Source organism: Nanorana parkeri, unplaced genomic scaffold, assembly GCF_000935625.1.
Source record: "Nanorana parkeri isolate BGI_ZX_2015 unplaced genomic scaffold, ASM93562v1 scaffold1784, whole genome shotgun sequence".
NCBI classification, from domain to species: domain Eukaryota; kingdom Metazoa; phylum Chordata; class Amphibia; order Anura; family Dicroglossidae; genus Nanorana; species Nanorana parkeri.
Genome location: NW_017308052.1, coordinates 193,130 through 216,891, shown reverse-complemented (window position 1 = coordinate 216,891; position 23,762 = coordinate 193,130). Strand labels below are relative to the sequence as shown.

Below are 23,762 nucleotides of genomic sequence, written 5' to 3'. Positions count from 1 at the left end.
GGGTATATGGACCAGTTATGAATATGAAGCTAAGACTGAGATTACATCATGGTTCAAAACATCTGAAAGAATAAGTATCCTGTTAAAAAAAAAAAGCAATGGAACATCATGTATTTTTTACAGAGTAACACGACTATGCAGTACAAGGCCAATAGATCTGAAGGACAAATCACATATTTATCAAGTTACCCATTTGATAGGGGCTGCCACTGTACAGAAAGAGCAGAAGAAGTCATTAAAGATCACCCAAATCCAAACACTTAAACCAAATATGCTGTTGCACATGCTCTGGTAATGAAGGGTGATTTTTATTTGTATGTGACCTGACTTTAGTTAAATTACACCAACAATTTGTATCCACTGACATTTCCTTTACTGGGGTGGCAGTGGCTACTCAATTCGGCTGTAGCGTTGCCACCCTTTTGTTTCCCATGGTCCCTGTGTGTGTTGTAAAGTAGCCACCGCTTCAAGCTTGCTACCGTACAATCTCAGTTTCTTAGTTTACTTATTTGTATTGAGATTGTAGTCCATCCCGGGAGCAAGCTTGGAGCGGTGGCTACTTTACAACACACACAGAGACCATGGGGAACAAAAGTAGCCCCCCTCCAGAAGGAAGGACAGTGTCAGCACCAATTCAGAGATGATTGGAGGATCTACAGCAGAGTGATACATTTTGTTAATAGTTATGGTACTTGAATGTATTTTTAAGATTTAAATCCTGAGTTCACTTTATAGCAACCCTTACCTTTACCTATGTGTACTGCTGTCAAATTTAGGCTATTTAGATCATAAACTTACTAGTGTGTTATCCATAAACAATAAATGTTGCCATCATTTAACCAGTTTTTCTCCCATCGTGTCACTAGCAAGGCAAGGAGAAAAAAAAGTTAGGCTGTCAGTCACCTATTATATGTGAAAGACCCCTTTGCCCTTTCTTCGACAGTCAGCTAGACTCATAGGTCAGTACTAGGTGGATAGGTGAGAGATGGAGATAAGGACTTACCTGTTGACCCTCCAGAAAAAAATGATCATTTGCATTCGAGTAACAGCTCTGTTCAACCTTATTATAAATATGTTCATTTGAACCAATTGGTGGAGCAGATTAGGAAGCTTTCCCTCTACGTTTGTTTGACTGGGAATGAAAAAGTTCACCTTAAAGTTGTAGGAGTGATGTAATGGGGCGTTGTGGTACAAACATTTTGTTCTCTCTGGGCTGGATGCTTGTTGTGACTTCTACATTGCCTCTTACGTGCCTCTGGTTACCAGGAATAGATTTTTCTGTCTTTTAATTAGCTCTACAAAACCTTGGACAATGAGGAAATATTATATATATCTTGTATGACAAAAGTATTTAACACCATTTTACTACAAACCCCATTCCTGGTTGGAAGCTGGGCAATTTCCTTGTGTGATCATGGGCATCACCAGAGGCGTAACTTGTAAACCTCAGGGCCCCGGTGCAAGAATCCATGAAGGCCCCCCCCAGGAGGAAAAAATTAGATACATTGTTTTAAAAAAATGTTTAGACAAAAAAAAAAAAAAACACTCTCCCTCTTCATGTCTCCAGCTCCCCATTATCTCCCCCTTCATGTCCCCATTACCTCCTCCTTCATTACCCCAGCACTCCTCTCCGACCTCACACTCTCCTCTCCCATGTCCACAGCTTCACCCCATCTCCCCCTTCACGTCCCTAGCTTTCAGCTCCCTGACCCCACACTCTCCTCTCACATGTCCCCTTCATATTCTCAGCTCTCTATATCTCCTCCTTCATGTCCGCAGCTGGCTTCTCATACCCAGGTAGTTGGAGCTTTTGATAGCACACAGGCAGCTCTATGGTCGGCAGCCATTCTGTGTGATGAGGGGGCAGGAATAGCCCCGCTTTCCGCTCATTGGCTGCGCGCCGGCTCGATCATACTTCACGCTGTGCCCGGCCGGAACAAGGTGAGGGGAGCAGCTTGAAGCATGCAGGGCCCAGAACAGGAGGAAGAGACCCCGGTACTGATATTAGCGGTTACCAGGTTATTAAATATCCTGGTAATCAGAGGTTACTAGGGGCCCCGTCGTCCTGTCCTGGGCCCCCTCTAAGTGGCAGGACTCCAGGGCCCGGTCACAGCTGCGACCTCTGCGACCCTGGTAGTTCCGCCACTGGGCATCAACATGAATGAGATAAGCTTGTTATTTCCTACTAGAACAGCAATGACCTTCTTGCCTCAAGGGATGTTTACAACTGAGGCCTAGCTCCCTGATCTCAGGCCACTCTGAGCTACATTTCTAGTTGGTCAGTTTTCCTAACAAGATCACCTGTAATTAATTCCAGAGGTTCGAAGATCAATCAGTTGTGTAATAGAACAGCTGGTTCTTTATGGTGCAAGCAACATGGTACTGTGAGACCACAACAACTGAGCATCTCTTCTATATAGTGCAGCTGATAATCACTATTCCGTAACACACTATAGGGAGTCCATTGTCCCATCTCTCACAAAAGGATCATAGTCTGCTGTTCATCAATCTTTTCTGTAAACATAATCCCAACCGAGCTTGAGTTTTGTTTTACAAAAAAGAACAAATGAAAGAGAAGATTTTTTTATTGGTAAAAAAGAATAAAAATAGAAGTGTTTTGGTGCAAGTGATCATAGGCCTCAAGCATGAAGTGTCTACAGCTTGTGGTCCACTTTAAGCAGCCAGTTACTATCATTGTTACACATCCTACCCTGCCCTAGCAGGGAGAAGCTGATTGGTTGGTAGGAAGGAAATCCTACAGTGAGACATGTCATACCTGAGACCCATTGAGTTTAAAGGACACCTGTAATGAGAAAAATACACAGGCTAACATTGCTGCCTTCCTTCTGAAAATTCTAGTTGCCTGGCTGCCATGCTTATCTTCTGGCCAGCATGAGTTGCTGATCTGGGGCAAGTATGCAGATCAAGATGTCCTCACTTGCTACATACAGTGTGTGCTGCTTTTTAGTTATTCAGATAACAATGCTAGCAGGGTATCAGCTAGCCAACTGGAATTTTCAAAAGCAAGGGAGGGTGCAGTCTATAAATTCAGAACTACCGCTCTCTCCATTGGTTCCAGGGCAGGGATCCAAAGTGTTGAAGCCACTAGTTCAGCATGACAGTAAAGAAGCTAGCTTTATAAGGAGGTCAACGGTGATGGATCAGCACAACAGCGAAGAACCTAGCTTTGGAAGGCGGCCAATCGTGATGGAACAGCATGATAGTAAAGAACCTAGCTTTACAAGGAGGTCAATGGTGATGGATCCGCATGACAGCAAATAACCTAGCTTTACAAGGAGGTCAATGGTGATGGATCACAATGACAGCAAAGAACCTAGCTTTGGAAGGCGGTCAATGGTGATGGATCACAATGACAGCAAAGAACCTACCTTTAGAAGGAGGTCAATGGTGATGGATCACAATGACAGCAAAGAACCTAGCTTTGGAAGGCGGTCAATGGTGATGGATCACAATGGCATTGAAGAACCTAGCTTTGGAAGGTGGTCAATGGTGATGGATCACAATGACAGCAACGAACCTAGCTTTAGGAGGTCAATGGTGATGGATCACAATGACAGAAAAGAACCTAGCTTTAGAAGGAGGTCAATAGTGATGGATCAGCATGACAACAAAGAACCTACCTTTAGAAGGAGGTCAATGTTGATGGATCACAATGACAGCAAAGAACCTACCTTTAGGAGGTCAATGGTGTTGGATCAGCATGACAACAAAGAACCTAGCTTTAGAAAGAGGTCAATGGTGATGGATCAGCATGACAACAAAGAACCTAGCTTTAGAAAGAGGTCAATGGTGATGGCAGCCCATGTATTTCTCTGGGTACAGACTTCCTTTCCCTATTTCATGACCAAACCAGACTTAGTAGTGTCACTATTCATCTGTTAACCCAATGTTTAAATTAGCTAAAAAAAAAAAAATCACATTGTTTTTTGAAGAATATTTAAGGCTTTTATTTCGTATTCTGTTTTAATAAACACCGAGCTCAAGTTTTATTTATTGTAAACTAAAAATATTATTTTTTTTGTTGTTATTTTACACCTCCAAATGCTATCACACAGGGGATTGTTAGCTCCTGTGTAATAGCAATAAAGTTAAGTGGAAAAAAATTGATCTGGGGGGGGTGCATTGCGGAACCTGGCCTTGGGGCAGCAGGGAGAGTAAATCCGGACCTGTTAAAAAGGCATAATATTCCTTTGCTAGCAACAACAACACAAATGTAAAAAGTAAAATAATTCAATGCTGTGATCTTATTTCAAGGGACAAATGTTGTCTTATTAGAGCTTACCCCGGAGCAAATCAATCCTTTCACTTCCAACAGCTGTATAAATTATATGCAGAAAAAAAATGTTTTTTCACTTGTTGGCATCAGGACATATCCACTTACCCATCATTAATGTGATCATGAAGTCCATTTTAGATGTCACGGCCTCTAATGTCATTTCCTCCAGTTCTATACCCTAGATTGACACATACCTTGGATTCACAATTCAGCCCCGACACACTGTCACTCCCGGGCTGTCACTGCTCATGTCAATTTATAGAGCTCTAGAGATTGCCAGCAACTCCCGCGTGGCACAATTATAATCCCGCCAGGTGTACAGGGGAATCAAATCAGTGTAATTAGGACAGACGTGGATTGTTTTGTCAACATTTCTTTTAATTGGCAAGTTTATCTAATATTCTGAGGGGATAACATATTGTAACATAACATATTGTAAAACTCTCAGGTAGAGTTTGTCCTGCTTTTTGCAAAGAACAGGAGGTGTCCATTGAAACTTAGGTCAGGGTAAAAAAACATATTCCGTAGATGTCTGCAGTACATGTAGGGTTGCCACCTGTCCAGGATTCACCCGGACAGTTCGGGTTTTGAATGCTGTGTCCGGGTTTCATGGCAGCAGAAACCTGGACACAAGATGTCAGGCAGACAAGGGCAACCAAATCCCGTCCAAACCCGAGCTCCTCCAAACATGGAAGGAAACTCCACCCTATCAGCTGCTGATGGGGAATTCCTGGATGCAATACATGGCCATATAAAGAAAATTATGTTAGCACAAGCATTCCACCCCTTTATTTATGGTCAGCTGTGGGACAGGGAACTCCTAGACCCGCAACTGATCGGGTGAGAGGCCTTGGTGAGAGCTTTAGTGTTTAGAGGAGCTCAGGTTTAGACCAGGTTCAGTCCGTACCTGAGCTCATCCCATTGTAATGGTAATAAATACCTTGTTATCACATCAATCCCAGTGGTGATAATTGTATCACCCTACAAATGTCATCTGATGAAAGCTTTGATGCCTGTCTGCAATGCACCTAAATTTTACAGCTAAAAAACTGTGCACCAAAATTGGATGATCAAACGGCAGCTTGAATTTATTATTTCTACATTGCTTCAGTCTGTTCTGCAACATTGTGACCTTTCTTCACATTTGACACATAAGAGGGGGGAGTCGAAAATAAATGTTTGATGTATTATGCATCTGAAATGGTTTGACTGTCGCCTTCTTGCAAATCTACTCATGAACAAAGTAACAAACATAATAAAATGGTGATTTAATGTGATTACCAGAGGAAAAAAGGTTTTAAGACTACATCCACTCACCTGTCTTAGGCCTGAATGCAGGGCGTATCTAAGATGTTACAATTCAGGTCTATAGAGTAGACTTATTTATAGTGTGAAAGGACCGGCAGTATCCTCTCACAGCACTCTCTGACCTCCAGCTGGTATTGTAGAGCAGATAAAGTACTCTGGGACTGGCTTTGGTCATGTCTGAACCAAGGGAGGAATTTATAGATGGTGCAGAACCCTAGGGAGTCCAAACATCTCCCACGCGGCACAGTTAGACAAGTTCCCCGTCAGGTATACAGGGAAATTAAATCTGACTTTGATGAGTGAATGCGAGTGATGTGCGTTCTATTTTAAACATTCATACAACCAATAAAACACACCTGATATTCATTAGTGCACCACTCTATCTCTGAGGTCATTACAATGGGTGGCCTAGGGCCTTGTAGCTGTGGCCCCATGGCTACCAGTTCTGTGTGAGCCCTACACCCATGTGGTGCAGAAATTAATGGCGACAGTCACTTCTGAGGAACGGTAAAGTTAAAGTAAAAGGGACATATAGGAAGCCACCATAGTCCCCTCCCAGGCGTATACTTTCCTATGGTATAGATACACGTATATTGGAGCCCTACAGCCCAAACCGCATGTGTATAGTCTCAGGTACCTGATCCAGGCAAATATCACTGACTTGATTAGCTTGTCGAAAATCCTTTCAGTCCACGCATGCGCTATGCAATCCCATTGTTACAGTACCTTTAGGATTTCTCTGAACAGTCACAGGCATGGCCCATCCTGTCCATTTCCTTTCCTTTGGTGTAGATACACTTATATTGGAGCCCTCCAGGGCCCATCACAAGTTTATTCTCCCCTGTTCCTGATACATGGAAATATTGCTGACTTGGTTGATTTGTCAAAAATCCTTTCGGCACATGCATGCGCTATGCAATCCCATTTTTTACAGTACCTCTAGGATCTGTCTGTAGAGCCACCAGCATGGCCCATCATGTCCATCTGCTGCATGCCGCATGCATGCATGCGTGCCAGTATGTAGCTTTTTAGGCTATGGCTGATTGCAATGCTCTGGCTGGAATGTTGCCATGACCTTTCTTTCTGGTGTCTTGAAGGACCACCAACCCAACCTTTTGTTATTCATGTTAATTGTAGTTATTTGAATGAATTTTTATGTAACAAAGGGCCAGTATGGCCATTAAATTCCATTATTGTGTCGTCTAACTTTGTAGTGGTGGGGGACAAGCCTAGTGGTAGTAGGGGCAGGCTCCCTCTGAGGTACCCTAGTCAAGTGATGTACTATGTTAGCCATAGATAGTAGTAGGAAAGTAAAATGTAGCAAGCTTTTGAAAACACTTAGGGGCTCATTAATAACATAGAGCAGATATTGCTTTTCACTATCTACATCGGGGCCCATCCTATTCTAAATCATTGTGCAGTCGGTGGAGCCACACATAGTTCTCTATGCCTAATAAAGCAGAGAGAGCTCTGTGATTGGAGAAGAGCAGTCATGTGTCCTACTGTTCTTCAACAGAATTAAGGATCCGTGGAGAAATGTATCTACCATCTATCACTTTTCCTGCCAACCTGGCAGGTTTTACTGGCACCATGTTACAATATATATATTGTATATATATATATTGTAGAAAGTATTGCATATGAATGTTTTATATTAACATTTACAGCCATCAAGTGGAGCTCTAGGTACCTTTTAACATTTTACAAGCCATGCTATCTGCTCTGCTGAGCAAAAGCAGCTCTGTGCTGAGATAAATTGCTTTGAATGACTGCAACTTTCAACAGTGGCAGTGGGGGATAGGAGGAGAGGGGGTCACTGCTTTGATGCATTCAGATGTGTTTGTACATTTAAGCTTGAGCTATTGATCTCTGTAAACAGCAGATTACCGAAAAGCATGTTGGCTTCATCTTGGAGAATACCGCTCCTGGCTGAACCACCTTCATTTGGCATAACTTCAAGTCTGATAATAAGAAACTTTTAATTATTTGTCATTCATGGTCTTCTTTAATAAAAAGTAAGAATCACCAAAAGGAAAGTAGGCCAGACTTTTATGATAGCACTCTTTGACAAAGACTGTTTAAAATATTTTTATTTTACACTAATAATTAAAAAACTTAATAAGATTTCTTATCATCAAAACAATAATTATCACATGAAAATATCACACCTCCATATATTAGAATCCCATAACCCAAAGGCCAGCTATCACTTCATGTGTATTGTGGGATGTAACCACGTGGTGAGAAGCTACTGATGATAAGCGTTAAGCTATTTTGTGGTTGGCTGCAGTCACTGGTGGCTGACAATTTTCTGCCTGGCTCCTTAGATTTTCAGATCGAGGGAAGTCAGGCAGGAGGGTGACAACCCAGGTTCCTCTGGAGGAACGAGTACATAGGTAGTACTATCCTGTGCTCCCAGCATTCAATGAGAAAACTTTCTCCCCCTTACTCGCATTCTGCTTGTCCCATTCACCTGTTAGTTGAATAGTGTACATGCTGAGAAGACTTAATGGAATTCAAATGCTTACCATTCTACCTCAGCACTGCTGATCGGAAGAGAAATACACCCGTCTCTGGCATTACACACTTGGGTGAAGCTGATAGTACCCAATGAGCTAGCAAGATGCAAGTTTAAACAAAACGGTTACCCCTCTGTTCATCCCACACACGTTATAGCACACCACTCATTTGCTTGGAGTGCAAGACATAAACAGCACACCCCACACATAACAGAAGTAGTGATAAATAACCCAACTGCAACATGGAAGCGTTTACAGTATGTCATTGTCATGAGTGTCAAGAGTAGCAATAGTCCATGAAGAAGTCCCCACACCAACGCATGTCCTCTTGGTCATGATGGTTGAGTATAGCAAGAGAAGTTACATGACAACATACAGATCCCAGACCTTGATGGCCAGTAGATAACCGTCCACACTACTACATTTGTTTATGGGCCCCATGGACACCTTAAAATGCATGTAAATCTTCAAATGCGTGAAGACAGGAAAAAAATGCTAGCTTTAATATTATCTGGCGTGTCTAATATCCTTACATTTCCTAGATAAATGAGTAGTGTAGTCTTAAACAATGTTTGTTAAGTTTACTTTAGAATTTTTCTTACAGCATTTTTGACCTCCTTGTTTCTCAGGCTGTAAATGAATGGGTTGAGTGTTGGGATAATAATGCTGTAGGCCACACTGATGGCACGATCATAGGCTGGTGAATAGATGGAGCTTGGTCGAAAATACATAAATATGACTGCGCTGTAGAGGAGGGTGACCATGGTCAGGTGAGATGAGCAAGTAGAGAAGGTCTTCCAACTTCCTTGGGATGACTGTAAAGCCACCACTGCTCTGATAATGAGTATGTAGGTCCCAAGGATAAAGAGCACTGGGCCAAAGATGAAGATGGAGCTTTCAATGAAGTCAGCATTATGCAGGGAAGCTGAAATGTCTGTACAGGATAGCATCATGATTACTGGAGCATCACAAAAAAAGTGTTGGATAACCCAACTACAGAACAGCTGAGAAGAAATAAGCACAGTGTAGAAAGCCGAGCGCAGACAAGCCGTGATCCACGAGATAGCCACCATACAGATGCAAGTTCTTCTGTTCATAATTATCAGGTAACGTAGGGGGAAACAAATTGCACAATATCGGTCCAAGGCCATGATGGCCAACAAAAAACCATCCATGTTGGCCACTGCCAGAAACATGAAGAACTGGACAAAGCAGCTATTGATGGACATGTGGGTGTCTCCAGACAGGAGGCCATACAAAGCCCTGGGGATGATAATGGAGGTAAAGCAAACATCCACAAAAGCAAGGTTTGCCATCAAGACGTACATTGGGGTGTGAAGCTGGCGCTGTGACATAATAAACAAAGAGAGAAAGGTGTTTCCAGCAATGCAAAGAACATATGAACCCAAGAAGAAGGAGGAGATCGGAAGGAGAAGGTGAGGCATATCAGAGAACCCCAACAGGACAAAAGCAGCAAGAGTCTTATTCCCAGGAGGCTCCATGTGTATATCAACTAGTTATGAAGGTGATGAAATGACGGAGATCACAAAAGAGTGTAATACATCTCAAAGAATTTATCACACAAATTAAAATATATTTATAGATGACACAATGATGAAGGTTGTGCTGTACACAAAGAGTAGAAAATATCATATAGCTATATAGCATAAGCCTCAAATAAAAAAAGTCCACTGACCTTTTATGTTTGGCCTAAATGGCTCTCTAGATAACTGTTCTAGGAACATTAGTGTCTGTACACGGCACTCTGAAACCTATGCAAAGCAAACACATAATACATATACAATTTATAATTGCATTACTTGCCTTGGTACAAGAGCAATATGCTTGTGGGGTCCCTGACGCCACTTTGAAGTTGGGCCTATAGCTGGGCTCTGGGCAGATATAAAATAAATATTTTTTAATGTAACTAATGCTAGTACCTGAATTTGACCCGATATCAGTCTCTTGCAGCCCCTGTACAGCAGTGCACGAGTGTGAGAGGAAAAAGCAGCACAAGTTGCCAATCAGTTTATGTGCTGACAAAGAACATCCTGATTGAAGAAGAAAAGAGAATGACCAAGAGATGACCTCATCACTATGCTCCTCTCGTCTTGACTATTGCAACTCCCTCCTCATTGGCCTACCACTACACAGGCTCCTCCCCTTCAGTCTATCATGAATACTGCTGCTAGACTCATCCTCCTAACCAACCACTCAGTGTCTGCAACCCCCCTCTGCCAATCCCTACACTGGCTTCCATCCCCTGCCCCCCTCTGCCAATCCCTCCACTGGCTTCCATCCCCCACCCCCTCTGTCAATCCCTCCACTGGCTCACAATTGCTCAAAGGATACAATTCTAAATATTAACAACCACTTACAAAGCCATCCACAACTCTGCCCCCGGCTATATCTCCAACCTTGTCTCAACCTTGTCTCAAAGTATCACCCTAACTGTCCTCTCCGCTCTTCCAAAGACCTCCTGCTTTCCATTTCCCTCGTCAACTCCTCCCATGCTCGCCTCCAGGACTTCTCTAGAGCCTCTCCCATCCTCTGGAGCTCCTTTTCCCAACCTTTGTGTCTATCTCCTACACTAACTGCCTTATACGATCCCTAAAGACTCATCTCTTCAGGGAAGCCTATCCGCCTCAAACTAACCACTGAACTATCACAATCTCAACAATTCATCCCCACACAGCTACCTCCTCATGTACCACTTGCCCCTCCTTTTTAGAGCGTAAGCTCTCACAAGGCAGGGCCCTCCTTACCATCTTGTCTTGAATTGTATTGTGATTGTAATGTCTTCCTTATATTGTAAGGTGCTATATAAATATAATAATAATAATTAAGATGCAACATTAGCTTAAAAAAACAGGGGGCAATAGATGGGGTAAATAGAAGGAGCCGAGGCTTAGGGCATGCCCATAGCAATTGTTAACCAGGTGCCCCAAAATCTCTTGAACTTGGCTGGACATCCTCTATGTGCATATACCAGCTTTTTGTACAGTAGCATAGATGTGTCCTGTCCACTGGGGCACAGTGGGTCCATCACTGGATATCTCATGGACTAAGGTGCCCATTGGCGTCATAATGGTATGGTATTACTTATACCTAGGAAACACATGAGAAGCATGAGCTGCACTTGATAACATTTGAGAATGTGTTCCTGGTGTTTGTTAACAATGGGGCACAACCAGATCAGATGAATGAATGAGGTTTGGATGCTGAAACATTTCGAGCGGCAAGGGTTCGATGGTTAGGCAAATCTGGAGAGCCTATAGCAGGTTAGGAAGGCCCGCTGTATACTAAAGACTTACATTTAATTTTGTTGGCTGCCATTGTCCCGTTAGGATATTTATCCTCTCTAGTTGTTTTGGTGACTGTTATCACAGAAAGTGGAAGTGAGAGTAAATTCCAAATTTTGGGTGGTTACCAGAACGGGAAGAGATGAGAAATCTTCTAATGAGGGCACTAGTTCTGGTGACACTGCCGACCACCAGGAACGGATTTACTCTCACATAATGGTTTGGCTATCTGACCGGAAGTAAAAGGAAATCACCCCAATGGGGCACAGATGGCAAAAAAAAGCTGTTATGGGTTATAAATCTCCTTTACTCTAACCAAACCTAAAAAACGTTTTGGCTTCAGTTCTACTTTAACACAGTTTTATGGGAAACACCAATACTGGAGAACTTTTGAATGATAGTTATATTTTTATATACTCTGACTGTCCAAAAACAAAGTCACCACCTGGATTTCGGGCAGTGCTATGATCAGGGGTTCCTTCAGTTGGTCAGGTCTAGTTTCAGCAATGTTATGTGTCCAAAAATTGAGGTCAGATGCCGACCTGAATATACTGAATTATCAGGTTTTTCCATCAATGGATTTTTTATTCCCTGATGGCTGGGGATGCACCGATAAAGATACTAGTATCGGTATCGGGGTCGATACAAAGTACAGTGGTACCTCGATTCACGAACTTAATTCGTTACACGATTCTGGCCGCGAACCGAATTGGTCGGAAACCGAATCAAACTGTGATCAAGCCGCGATCTCAACTGGAGGAAACCACGACCATTGTCAGGGTGGGGAAGATGGCTGCGGTTGTGTTCGTCACCCGATGTGGAGTTCGCAAACGGAAGCAAAATTTTACTGCACTTCCTGTTCGTGAACCGAATTGTTCGCGAACAGAAGCGTTCGTGAACCGAGGTACCACTGTATTTGGGTGAGTACTCGCCCAAATGCTCTGATACCTTCCCCAATACTGAAACTTCCGGTCAGAGGAAGATTTCCTCTGACCGGCAGTGCCGTGAGGGAACATGGAGCTGGCTTCCTTGCCAATCAGAAAGCTGGGCAACGGGTATTGACTCGCCGCCCAGCTTTCTGATTGGCAGGGAAGCCGGCTCTATGCTATCGAAAGCAACAGTATCGGTACTCTGTATCGGCAGAGTACCGAAATATAAGTATGTAACGAGCCCCTTGCTCGCTCGGTTCCACTCTCCCGGCACTCCTCTGCTACTAATGGATCAGATGTCAGACCGCAACGTCTGATCCTTCGATCGTCAGATAATCCGGGATTCGAACTACAGCTATGTGCCGTTCCAATCCAGCTCAGAACAAACACCAGGCAGGCTGTATGTAAGTTCCAACAGGGATCTGCTTTATTGAAGACTAGCTCAGTATATATACAGTCCAAGAAGTCTAAACACATAACGCAATCAAACATGAACAGCATGCAAACATCCACTCCCCCTCCCCGATGCCTTAATGAATGAATAGGGAGGGAGGAGACACATGTGATGGGATTATCTCCTGAGTGTATCATAGTGTGATTTACTCATCTACACCTGGAGTCAGCTACTCCTAGAATCAGCTATCTAATCCCATCATCAACACAATACAACAAAAGGACCAATAAACTGTAACAGTTCAATGTCCAGAATTATCCCCCTTCAGTGCTCCTGGAGTCACAGCCTGTACCTATAATACACACAGGGCCATCCAAATGTAATGCCAGGGAACATGTACAGTACATCCCCCCACACATAAACCTGGTAGAATGGTTCATTGTAACCCCAAGAAGTCCGAGGGGGGTCTCCATAGTTCTGGGTCCATAGTCAGTTGGAAGGAGGCTAGCCCCCAGGCTCCTCCAACAGCACCAGTGACGGTTCAGTCCGTCACAAAGTATAAATATCGGTAGTCGTACTCGATACCGAAAAAACAGTATCGGTGCATTCATACTGATGGCACATTGGGCATATTCCAGGATGACAATGCCAGGATTCATCGGGCTAAAATTGTGAGAGAGTGGTTCAGGGAGCATAAGACATCATTGTCACACAGGGATTGGCCAACACAGAGTCCAGACCTTAACCCCATTGAGAATCTTTGGGATGTGCTGGAGAAGACTTTACGCAGTGCTCCGACTCTCCCATCATCACTACAAGATCTTGGTGAAATGTTAATGCAACTCTGGATGGGAATAAATGTTGTGACATTGCATAAGCTTTTTATCGATGCCACGGCGAATGTGTGCCGTAATCAAAGCCAACGAAATATTAGAACGTGTGACTTTTTTTTGGACAGGCTGTGTACATTTTAAGTTAGAAAATATTTATTAACAATATACGTACCTCTTCTCTGCTCTGAGATATGGAATGTTACCACACCTTGGTGGCCTGAAATAAAAAGGTACCCTCAGCTTTCAATACAAAAAAGTTCTGTTGGTGGATCCCCAAACAGTCATCTGCAAAGTCATTATAAAAATCCATCAAACTTGTCCCACCGCATGATCAGTGTATGGAAAATATAAGGACAGACGGACTTCCGGCATTCCGCAATCCTCTTATGAGTGAATACAAAAGAACATCTTTGAGGGGTGATCCTCCTTTTTCAAAAACGTAACAAAGTGAAAAAACAACATATACAATAAATAAACATATACAATAAGTGAATGAGTGATGCAAAGCAAGCCCCACCAAGATTTGCTGTCAGAAGCGGATTGACCCTGATTTACTAAAGGAGTAGAGCATGTTGACTTCCAAAGTCAGGTATCTTATTGAATGAGGGGAAACCTAGTGAAAATTCACCTTACAAACAATACCCGATCACGTGCAAGGAAAAACAGGATTTTTGCTTGCACATGATTCCATACCTCCCAAATATTATAGATGAGAAAGAGGGACACCTTCCAGCACAAAGTATTCAGGCAATGGGCATCCCCCTGCTGTGACCCAAGTTATTCCGACCATTAATTAAAGGGTAATTCCAGTTTCTCATCAAATGTGAGAAACTGAAATTACCCCCCAAAAATGCCCCCCCCCCCCAAGTCTCTTTCCCTGCTGCTTGATGTGATGCAATCTCCATTTCTCAAGACTAATTATCCCATCATGCATTGCTTCCATCAAGCAATGATGATGTTACATTGTTCAGACGTTGAGTTGTGGGTCAGAAGACAGGCTCTGTGAGAGCGGTAAAACAAGGAAGTTGTGTCAGTGCATTGAGGAGGTCCATCCTACGGGCATCTTCAATAAGGTTTACAGACTTCTAGATGGACATGGTTATTAGGAGTGTGATAGAACTTATGGAACATCAATATAGATGTATTCTTAGTTCTTGTGCACAGATACCTTTCAAAGAATGTTATCACTAGGGTTGCACAGATACCAAGTACAGTACTCGGTACAAGTACGAGTACAGGTCAAGACTAGACTAGAGAAAAATTAATAAATTAGGAGGCCGCTGTCATTTGTAAGGAGCACACGGAGCTCCTCGGATTTCTACATCTCGATTTTAATGTAGGATTTTGTTTTTATAAATATAAATAAAGGGATGCACAGATACCAGTTTTGCGAGTACGAGTACTGGTACTTGCCGAGTACTTCCAAGTACGAGTACTGATACATTTTTGTTTATTGTCATGTGACAGTTTTTCTAAAACAATACAGACTAATGATTTCAGGACAGTGGTGGAGCGCCAGAGCCCGGTCCCCGTTGCAATTGCTGCCACCCTGGTAGTTCTCATGAAAATGCCAAGTATCTGCACTGGTACTCACAAAGTATCTGTGCATCCCAAGTTATCACCATGGTTACTTTAGGAAAGCCAAACTCAACTGTAGAGTGTAAAGCAGTAAGGGATTGACTCTTTGGCTTGCCAAAGGTCATGTTAAGTACAGCTAAAAATTTCCACCTGCATTGAGCAAAATGATGGTGACCCTGGCCTGCTGACCACCAGGGCTTTCCCTCGCATTGGAGGGATTTCCTCTCACTTCCTGTTGTGGTTATAAGACAGGAAGTGAAGGGCAGTCTCCCCAATGGGACACAGATGGTTAAAAAAAAACTGACAGTGGTCATAACCCTCCATTACTCTATCCAAAAATACAGTTAAAAGGTTTTGGCGTCAGGTCTACTTTGAAGGTGTGATTCAGGAAAGCTGTTTGGTATATGTATTGGGGTGACTTTAACAGAACACAATCAGGAACTAATCAACCAGATCTCGTTCTAAGCTTTATAAATAAGATGTTGAAGAGAAAAGTGTCTGTGTCCCAGAATCGGGACTCGTCCACTTACCTGTCATTGGTCTAAACGGAGTCAGTTCTCCTCCACATCTAGTATGGTTTATATGCAGCATGGGAGGACCACTATCCACTCTTAGCACTCTCTGACCCTCCACCGGGTTCATACAATAGACAGGTCACAGAAAGATTCCCAGCATGTCATATCTGAGACGAGGAGAAATTTATAGAAGATTTAGAACCCCCAGAGAGTCCTCGGATCTCCCTGAAGCATAATTAGAAACTGTCACAGTCAGGTATACATGGAAATGAAGATGTATTTGAGTAGGAGTGACATGAGATCTTTTTTTAATGAACCTTTTGGTAACTTTACAAGTCTGGATGAATACGTTCCTGACAGGTCACGACATACGGCAATTGTATCACCTTTCAGAAAAAGTTACTTAAAACATTTTTAAAAAATGTAATTAAAGTGATATTAAAGTTAAAAAGTGTTTAAGCTATTTCAACTGCATGTAAATCACTTACAATGGATGCTGCTCCTTGATGCTTAAGAGTTTTAATTTTCTGCTGAGTCAGCTGGTCCCCTGAGCACTGGCCCTGATGTCCTGTTTTAGGGTGGCTCCTCTCCCTTGCAGGGTCCTATGGAGCCACCCTTGTGTGTGCTATTTAGCTGTGTGTTTCACCACAAACACACAGGCACAGCCAGACATGTCGCTCTCTGCTCCTTCTTCTTCCAACCTAGAAGATGGACATCTGCTGGAGACTGCTCTGTCCCTTGTGAACCTGTACTGGACAAGAAGTTCAGGGAAGTGGAGCTGAGAGAGTTGGAACCAGCTGATGGAAACATGCTGAGTATAAGTGTCTGGGCAAAATACTTTGCCAGCAATCAGGGCTGGATTCCTGGCAAGGCCACCGAGGTCTGGCCTCTGGGCGGCACAGAGAAGAGGCACACGCTTAAATTCACCCGACGCCCGGAACGTAGAGTTCCGGGCGCCGGGCGGTAATTTGTTTTCTACATTTAGCCCTGCTATGCACAAGCCGGGCTAAATGAAGAATGGGGGAAGCTGCTTGTTTCTTTACAAGTTATCTCAGCGATGTCGCCAAGATCACTTGTAATTAGACTGCTGGTCCGTCCTCCCCTGCACCTACCTCTCTCCATGCTGTGCCCTCCCGGCTCCGTCCTCTCCTCGCTGGCCGCCGATGTCCTCAGGATGGAGAGCGATGAGCAGAGCGGCCGGGTTAAAACTAACCTTGCCGCTCCGTGTAGACAGTGAGAGGGGAGAGCTGTGCTCTTCCTCTCTCACCTGTCACAGGAGTTCCAGCACAGTGCCGGGGATGGTGGCGGATGGCGCACGGGGGGGGGCCAGGCCATGACAATTAAAATCCACTTAATGTGCATTTGTTTTAATTTGTTGTCCCCTACCTGTTAAAATAAAAAAACAGCCTTCAAATTGGAGCTGCCCCCCTCCCCCAGTACTTCTTTTCCATCAATTGATGCCCCAGTCAGATTAAAGCATCAGTCAACCCACTTCCCACAAGACTGTCATGGACCTGCCTGCTGGTGGGATGTCATCACGTAGCCAGGGGTCTACTGGAGTGAACAGCACCCATATCTCATTACTCATTATTAGTCCAGAAGGAAGAACCATCCACTGCCACCACCAAGGAAGAACTGGAAGGAGCATAACCTCACCTGACCAGACTGCAGGAAATGGTATGTATTGGGTTTTTAAAAGAAAAAACCAAGGGGGCTTTAGGGAGGGGAAAAGGTGGGGAACCTGAAACTGGAGTTCTACTTGGACCACAATGAGATTATTTTGTCTTGATTTAGGGTACAACCTGTTTAGAATGATCAGGAGGTAACTTTGATGTTACATTGCATTATCATGTGCAATTGAGTGAATTGAGTGAAGTTGAGTGAAATACAGATCCCCAAACCCTTTTTCAGTTTGTTTCAACATTAAATATAATAAATAAATGTCCTCCATATTGTTTTGTTTTCTTCTTTAGAGATAAACCAACTCACCTTATACCCCAGCTTCTGGCAACTTCCTGTAAGCATCAGTGATAACACTGGGCCCCACCACAGATCCTGAGGAAGCTAAGGATCCCAAATCTCATAAGCAGACCCTCCAGCATTGTTCAGTATTGCATCCTTGAGACTTAAAGGAGATCTATGAGGTGAGTGATTTCCACTCATCCTAACAGTTAGAGCCGACCTGTGACAAAGAAGCAGAAACGTGGCCCGATCTGCTCACTTCCTGATCGCAGTGAACGGTGACTGTTAGTCACGGCTCCCCGCAGGGATTCCCCCTCCCCTCTCCGATCCCCCAGCGCTGAGTGGAGGAACGAACGGGGGATGGGGCGGGCACAGCTGGCTCTGCCTCTAGATAGGCAGAGCCAATTATCACTCACGCAGCTGGGTGGATCTTGACAGTAGGCTGCGGCGCTCACAGTATTGCCCGCTATATACTGCGCTTTGGGTCACGGGAGGAGGTTAGTATATGTCCTCCCATGACCCTAAAGAGAACTATGTGGAAAATCACTTACCCCATAGTTCTCTTTTAAGATTACTGCTATATCTGACTAGCTAACTGGTTCATGACTGTCCCAAAAAAGATATTTCAGTGCTTGGATTGTATCTCAATGTGTCTACACCATCAGATGCCTCGGATGTAGCTCCAAGCTTGCTCCCAAGATATACTACAAGCTCACTACAAATTAGTAAACTAAATGGGAGATTGTAATCCATCACAGGAGTGAGTTTGGTGCAGTGGCTACTTTATAAAACACAGACAGGGACCACGGGGGACAAAAGTAGCCACCTACTTGTGTGAACAAGCCCCTAAAAAGCAACGTTAGGCAAACAGCTAAATGCACGGTTGAAATACATACAGTATATAGGATCTGTCTTACCTGCAAAAGGATATGTATTTATTTCCTTCTAGTCTTGGGATTAACACTGTCCCACCAAACAATGCAGCTAGGCCGGTGACCTGACTTTTCTCGGCTGCAGTTATGCAATACAGGTCACCTCTCCACCCCCAGCCTGTGAAAGAACACTGAAAGAGTAGCAGCAGACTGATGAGGTCAGCTCTGTGCTCTCTCCTTTCCCGAGTACATCTCCTCCCTCTACCAATCTGAGTGCTGCTGTACAGATGAGTCTGAAATCAAGTAACATCCAGGTATTCATACTAAATACCTTTGAAATATTTTAAAACATTTTTTAAAAGTAAAACACATAATTTCATTCATTTGTGTTTTTATTATTATCTGTCTGGAGTTCAGCTTTATTTCTACTCATACGATTTTTTGGGGTGTTGAGTGGACTTTAACACACATTATAAAGGAAAACCTTTCGCCTTTATAAATCTAGTCTTCCATTTTTTGTTCTTGAGTCCATTTTGGACTTTCATCCCTGCAGCATTGTGTGACCCTCTTCACCGCTCCTTTGACCTCTTTGTTCCTTAGACTATATATAAATGGATTGAACATTGGTGTGATGACACTATAGACCACACTGATGACCCGATCGTAGGTTACTGAGTAGAGGGAACTTGGGCGAAAGTACATGAATATGACAGAACTGTAGAATAAGATGACCACAGTTAAGTGAGAGGAACAAGTGGAGAAGGTTCCTCTCCGGCATTTGGAGGTTTGCAGCTTCATAATGTCTCTTATGATGAGGATGTAGGAGCCCAGGATAAACAGCATGGGACCCATGACAATTAAGGATCCCTCAATGAAGACAGTCATTTGTTGGGGATATGTGTCTGTACAAGAGAGCAACAACATGGCTGGCACATCACAAAAGTAGTGATGGATAACCCAACTGCAGTACGGAAGAGTAGATGTCATGGCTGTGAACAGGGTGGAATGTAGAGTAACAACAACCCACGAAGAAATCAATAAACCAACACATGTCCTCTTGCTCATGATGGTTGCATAACGCAAAGGTTGACACACAGCAGCATAGCGATCCAAGGCCATGATGGCCAGTAGAAAGCTGTCCATATTAGCGACTGCATGGAAGAGGAAGAGCTGCACAAAACATCCATGAAATGAAATGGCCATGTTCGGAGTCAGGAGGCTACAAAGGGCCCGAGGGATGGTGATGGAGGTCTTGCAAATATCAACAACGGAAAGGTTCCCCAGCCAGAAGTACATTGGTGTGCGCAGATGAGATTGGGTCAAGATAAGCATTATCATAAGACTGTTGCCCAAAATACAGAGAACATAAGCTACCATGAAGAACAAGAAGAGAGGCAGCCGAAGGTAGGGTTTCTCTGAAAGGCCAAGCATAGTGAAGCCCCTGAAGGTTTGATTTTCCAAATCCATACCTGAGGAACAAAAACTAGTTAGATTGCTGTGCGGGTCCTTCCAACCGTAACTAGAAAATGTGACTCAAAGCACAGACAAATGTTGCCATAGGTTAAATCAAAGGATTTAAAAACATCACCCATAGTCTTCATGGTTAATGGAAATGGTTACACAATGAATCAAAATCACATCAACAGAATGAGATGTCTACTGCAAAAAATAAATAAATAAAACAATTATGGAAAAACAGAATGGACTATTTATATGTGTGTGTAAAATAGCAAAAACTAAAACTAGACATTAAACATATTCCTGATGGACTAAAAGATGTAGATGTGTAGAATAACATGCACAAAACACAGACTGAGGAGAGCATTTGGCCTCATTCACACTGCGTTAACTCGGGCCGTACACGTCCGTGCGGTGTGCACACCCATATCGAGCACGGGAAGGACAGGTGCTGCGTGTGGCAGCCTGTTCTTCCCTATGGGAGGATGTGGCTGTAACTGGGATCATTTCTGTTGCTGTACGGGTCCTCCCAACTGTGACTGGAAAGTGTGACTCAAAGCACAGACAAATGTTGCCATAGGTTAAATCAAAGGATTTAAAAACGTCACCCATAGTCTTCATGGTTAATGACAATGGTTACACAATGAATCAAAATCAGATGAACATCATTAATGGTCTAGTCATGCTGTAAAACAAAAAAAAACAACAAGCTTGAAAATATCATAATCCTCTAGGAGAGAAGATCTTGTGGACCTTGGATAATGGACTATTTATACTGTATGTGTGTAGAAGAGTAAGGACTAAAATTAGACATCAAACCATTGTCACCCTAGGACAGGAAGTGTGTTACTGCCAGAATCACCACATCATGTAGCCACCACTGGTAAGCTGCAAAATACTATGGGGCTAATTTACTAACCTGACGAAAGCAGCCCAGTGAATAACCGAGCCGAAGTGAAGGGAGCTGAACCCCTTACATCAGCTGACTTCGGCTCCCTTGGATGCAGCCGAACAGCCTCAGCGTGTTTGGCTGAACCTTAAATGAAGAACACATTCACCTCAGCCGATCCAACATCTGGATCGGCTACAACGAGAGCTCAGCAGGTCACTCGCTGCTGTTCTCCCCTATTCTCATAGTGGACGAAAAGCAGGGAGTGAATAGCTAAATGATGCCGTGCAGCATTCGGCTCAGTCATTCTATTCTCTACCTCAGAAGTAGCAAGCAGAATAAAAAGAATATGTAAACAAAGGAAAAAAGAACAAACAAAAAGCATGGGGTCCCCTTTCCAAACAATACCAGAACCTTTAGGTCTGGTAGGAATGTTAGGAGGAACTCTCAGTTAAAAATTTTTAAAAATTGTGTGAGGTTCCACCCAAAAGTCATGCCAGGCCCCTTAGGTCTTGGCCCTTTAGGTCTTGCACCCCTACTCGTTCACTAAAGGGTTAACCAAATAGTAAATAAACAGAAAAGACTTTTAGAAAAAATACTTTAATTGAAAAAAAACACAACAAAAGTTCCCGGTATGATTTTTGGGGGGAACCTCACCCACTTTTATTTGAACATTTTTAACTGGGGGTCCCTCGTAACATTCCTACCAGACCTATAGGGTCAGGTATGGTTTGGAAGGGGGATCCCGTGCCGTTCTTTATCTTCTGTTTGTTGAGGCCCCATTCACATTGAGCGATTCGCAAATCGCGCGTTTGTCGTGCGATTTGCATTTTTCGCGATATTGCGCGTTTGTTGCGCGATATCACGCAAATGCTTGCATTGAGAAAGCTAGAATCGCGGCAAAATCCGCTCCAAAAAGGGTCCTGCTGTAGCGACGCACGACCCGCGACAGCGACGGACAGAGCCCCATTGAGATGCATTGGAGAGCGATATCGCGCGGTAAATAGCAGCGATATCGCGGGAATTACCGCGCGATAAATCGCTCAGTGTGAATGGGGCCTTACAATATTGCGGGGAGAACGGCCTGCTTCAGTAGACCGTTCTCTTTGCTTCGGCTGTGTCTTCGACTCAGCCAAGCCAAAGCATATGCGTTTGGCTAGGTTGAGTGCTTCAGCTGCCTTCGGCTGCTGTATGGGCTTTTGTGAATAGCCCGTACAGCAGCCCTTCGGTTCGGCTGCACCGAGGGCTGCCCGCAGCCAAAGCGAACCAAAGGATCAGCCAAAGGTTGCACGGCTACATCCTTCGGCTCTTTATTGAATAACCCCCTATATTTTTGTTCTTGGGTTTAGATGCACCCTGTGTATCATTAATTATACATTTGCTTATACTATTTCCTTTTAACTAGAGATGCAGGAACCTGCAACCCATACGCATAGCAAAGATCATGATAGTAAGGGACTAAAAATTAAGTAATCTTTATAAAGTGGTGTGTCAATTCTTGTGGCCTTTCACATAAAGGGTGTTTGGGATAGTCCAACTGTTCTCAGACAACAGACAAGGATGGAACAGGCAAGGGAGAACTAGGCATTACAGCTTTGGCACCAGCTTAATTTGTGAAGGGATCAATAGCAGTTGGGCACAGTTTATTTTAATGCATTATGTCTTCTGCAGAATGGGAAACATTACATTATGGGGCAGATTTATAAAGCAGCAATATGGCCCTGGTATAAAAAACAAAAACAGCACAAAAAACTAATACCGCACATTTATAAAGTACAGCAATGTACTACAGCAATGCGTTTACAGGTTTCAATGGCAAATGTATTATGGTTTTTGCCATCAATTTGAGACACTTTGGAGATCATTCAGCATTTGTTACAAGTGCATTTGACCTGCTTTTAGCTGCATTTGTATTCCCATAGATTCCCATTCTACATGTACCTTTTTTCAGCGATTGCCACGCGAATATAACCCCATTGAACTCAATGGGGCCGCATGGCAACTGCTGTGTGCAACCGCACATGATCACACGGTCCTGGGACGTGCGTCCTGGGATCGCCCCAGTCTGCACCTGGCTGTAGCAATTTGATAACACTGTTTGTTCTGCAGTCACATAGCACAGCAGTGTTGTCACCTTGTGCACAGAGTGGTCTTAGATGATCATGTAGTTTTAGAAGAATTTTAAGTAAAGGACGACTTCCACCACATGTCCAGCTAACACTTTTTAAGCAGATGCAGTTTTAATTCTTTTGGAAAAAAGGTTTAAACCATATAAATAAAAAGCTAACAGCTGTAAGCACCAAGCCCTGTAACAGTCACATCAGCAAGACAAACTTGCAAGCTTGTCTTTTTTTTGGCAAGCTTGGTCTGCATAAAAATGTGGAGAAAACTATCATTTAAGGTGTGTGACGTAAACAAAGAAATAAAATACAGATTACTACCTTTACAGATACAGTTACCAGAAAACAATGTTTTTCCTTATAGTGTGCCTTTAAAACTCATTGACAAGGTTAACCTGATACATTTAAAAAATACAGTAAACTCCCCGTTATCCGGCATCCACGGGCAGTGGTAGATTCCGCATAAATGTAGTTTCTGGTTGCTTGAGAGCTACTATTAAAAATAGGTCTAATTAATGCCATACCCCATGACTATACCCCATACTAACCCCCATACTATACCCCATACTATAACCCCATACTATACCACATGCTACACCCCATACTATACCCCATACTATACCCCATGCTATACCCCATGCTATACTGCATGCTATACCCCATACTATACCCCATACTATACCCCATGCTATACCCAGGGCCATCTTTAATACGGATTGGACCCTGGGCAAACATTTTCTTGGGCCCACCACTCCTACCCATCCCGACCCCCTAACCAACCCCCCC

At 43.4% G+C, this 23,762-nt stretch overlaps 2 protein-coding genes across 2 annotated transcripts; both read right to left on the bottom strand.

Annotated features, from left to right (window-relative positions):
* Nucleotides 1–8,705: 8,705 nt before the first annotated feature.
* LOC108799676 (olfactory receptor 1L6-like) lies at nt 8,706–9,626 on the bottom strand. Its single transcript, XM_018571572.1, has one exon. It carries the CDS (start codon nt 9,624–9,626, stop codon nt 8,706–8,708), a length of 921 nt encoding a protein of 306 aa, XP_018427074.1.
* Nucleotides 9,627–19,010: 9,384 nt separating this feature from the next.
* LOC108799675 (olfactory receptor 1L4-like) lies at nt 19,011–19,976 on the bottom strand. Its single transcript, XM_018571571.1, has one exon. It carries the CDS (start codon nt 19,974–19,976, stop codon nt 19,011–19,013), a length of 966 nt encoding a protein of 321 aa, XP_018427073.1.
* Between the last annotated feature and the right edge of the window lie 3,786 nt (nt 19,977–23,762).

Bases quoted from the DNA above. Each gene is read 5' to 3' on its own strand.
- LOC108799675 (XM_018571571.1), bottom strand. From the start codon at position 19,976: ATGGATTTGGAAAATCAAACCTTCAGGGGCTTCACTATGCTTGGCCTT.
- LOC108799676 (XM_018571572.1), bottom strand. From the start codon at position 9,626: ATGGAGCCTCCTGGGAATAAGACTCTTGCTGCTTTTGTCCTGTTGGGG.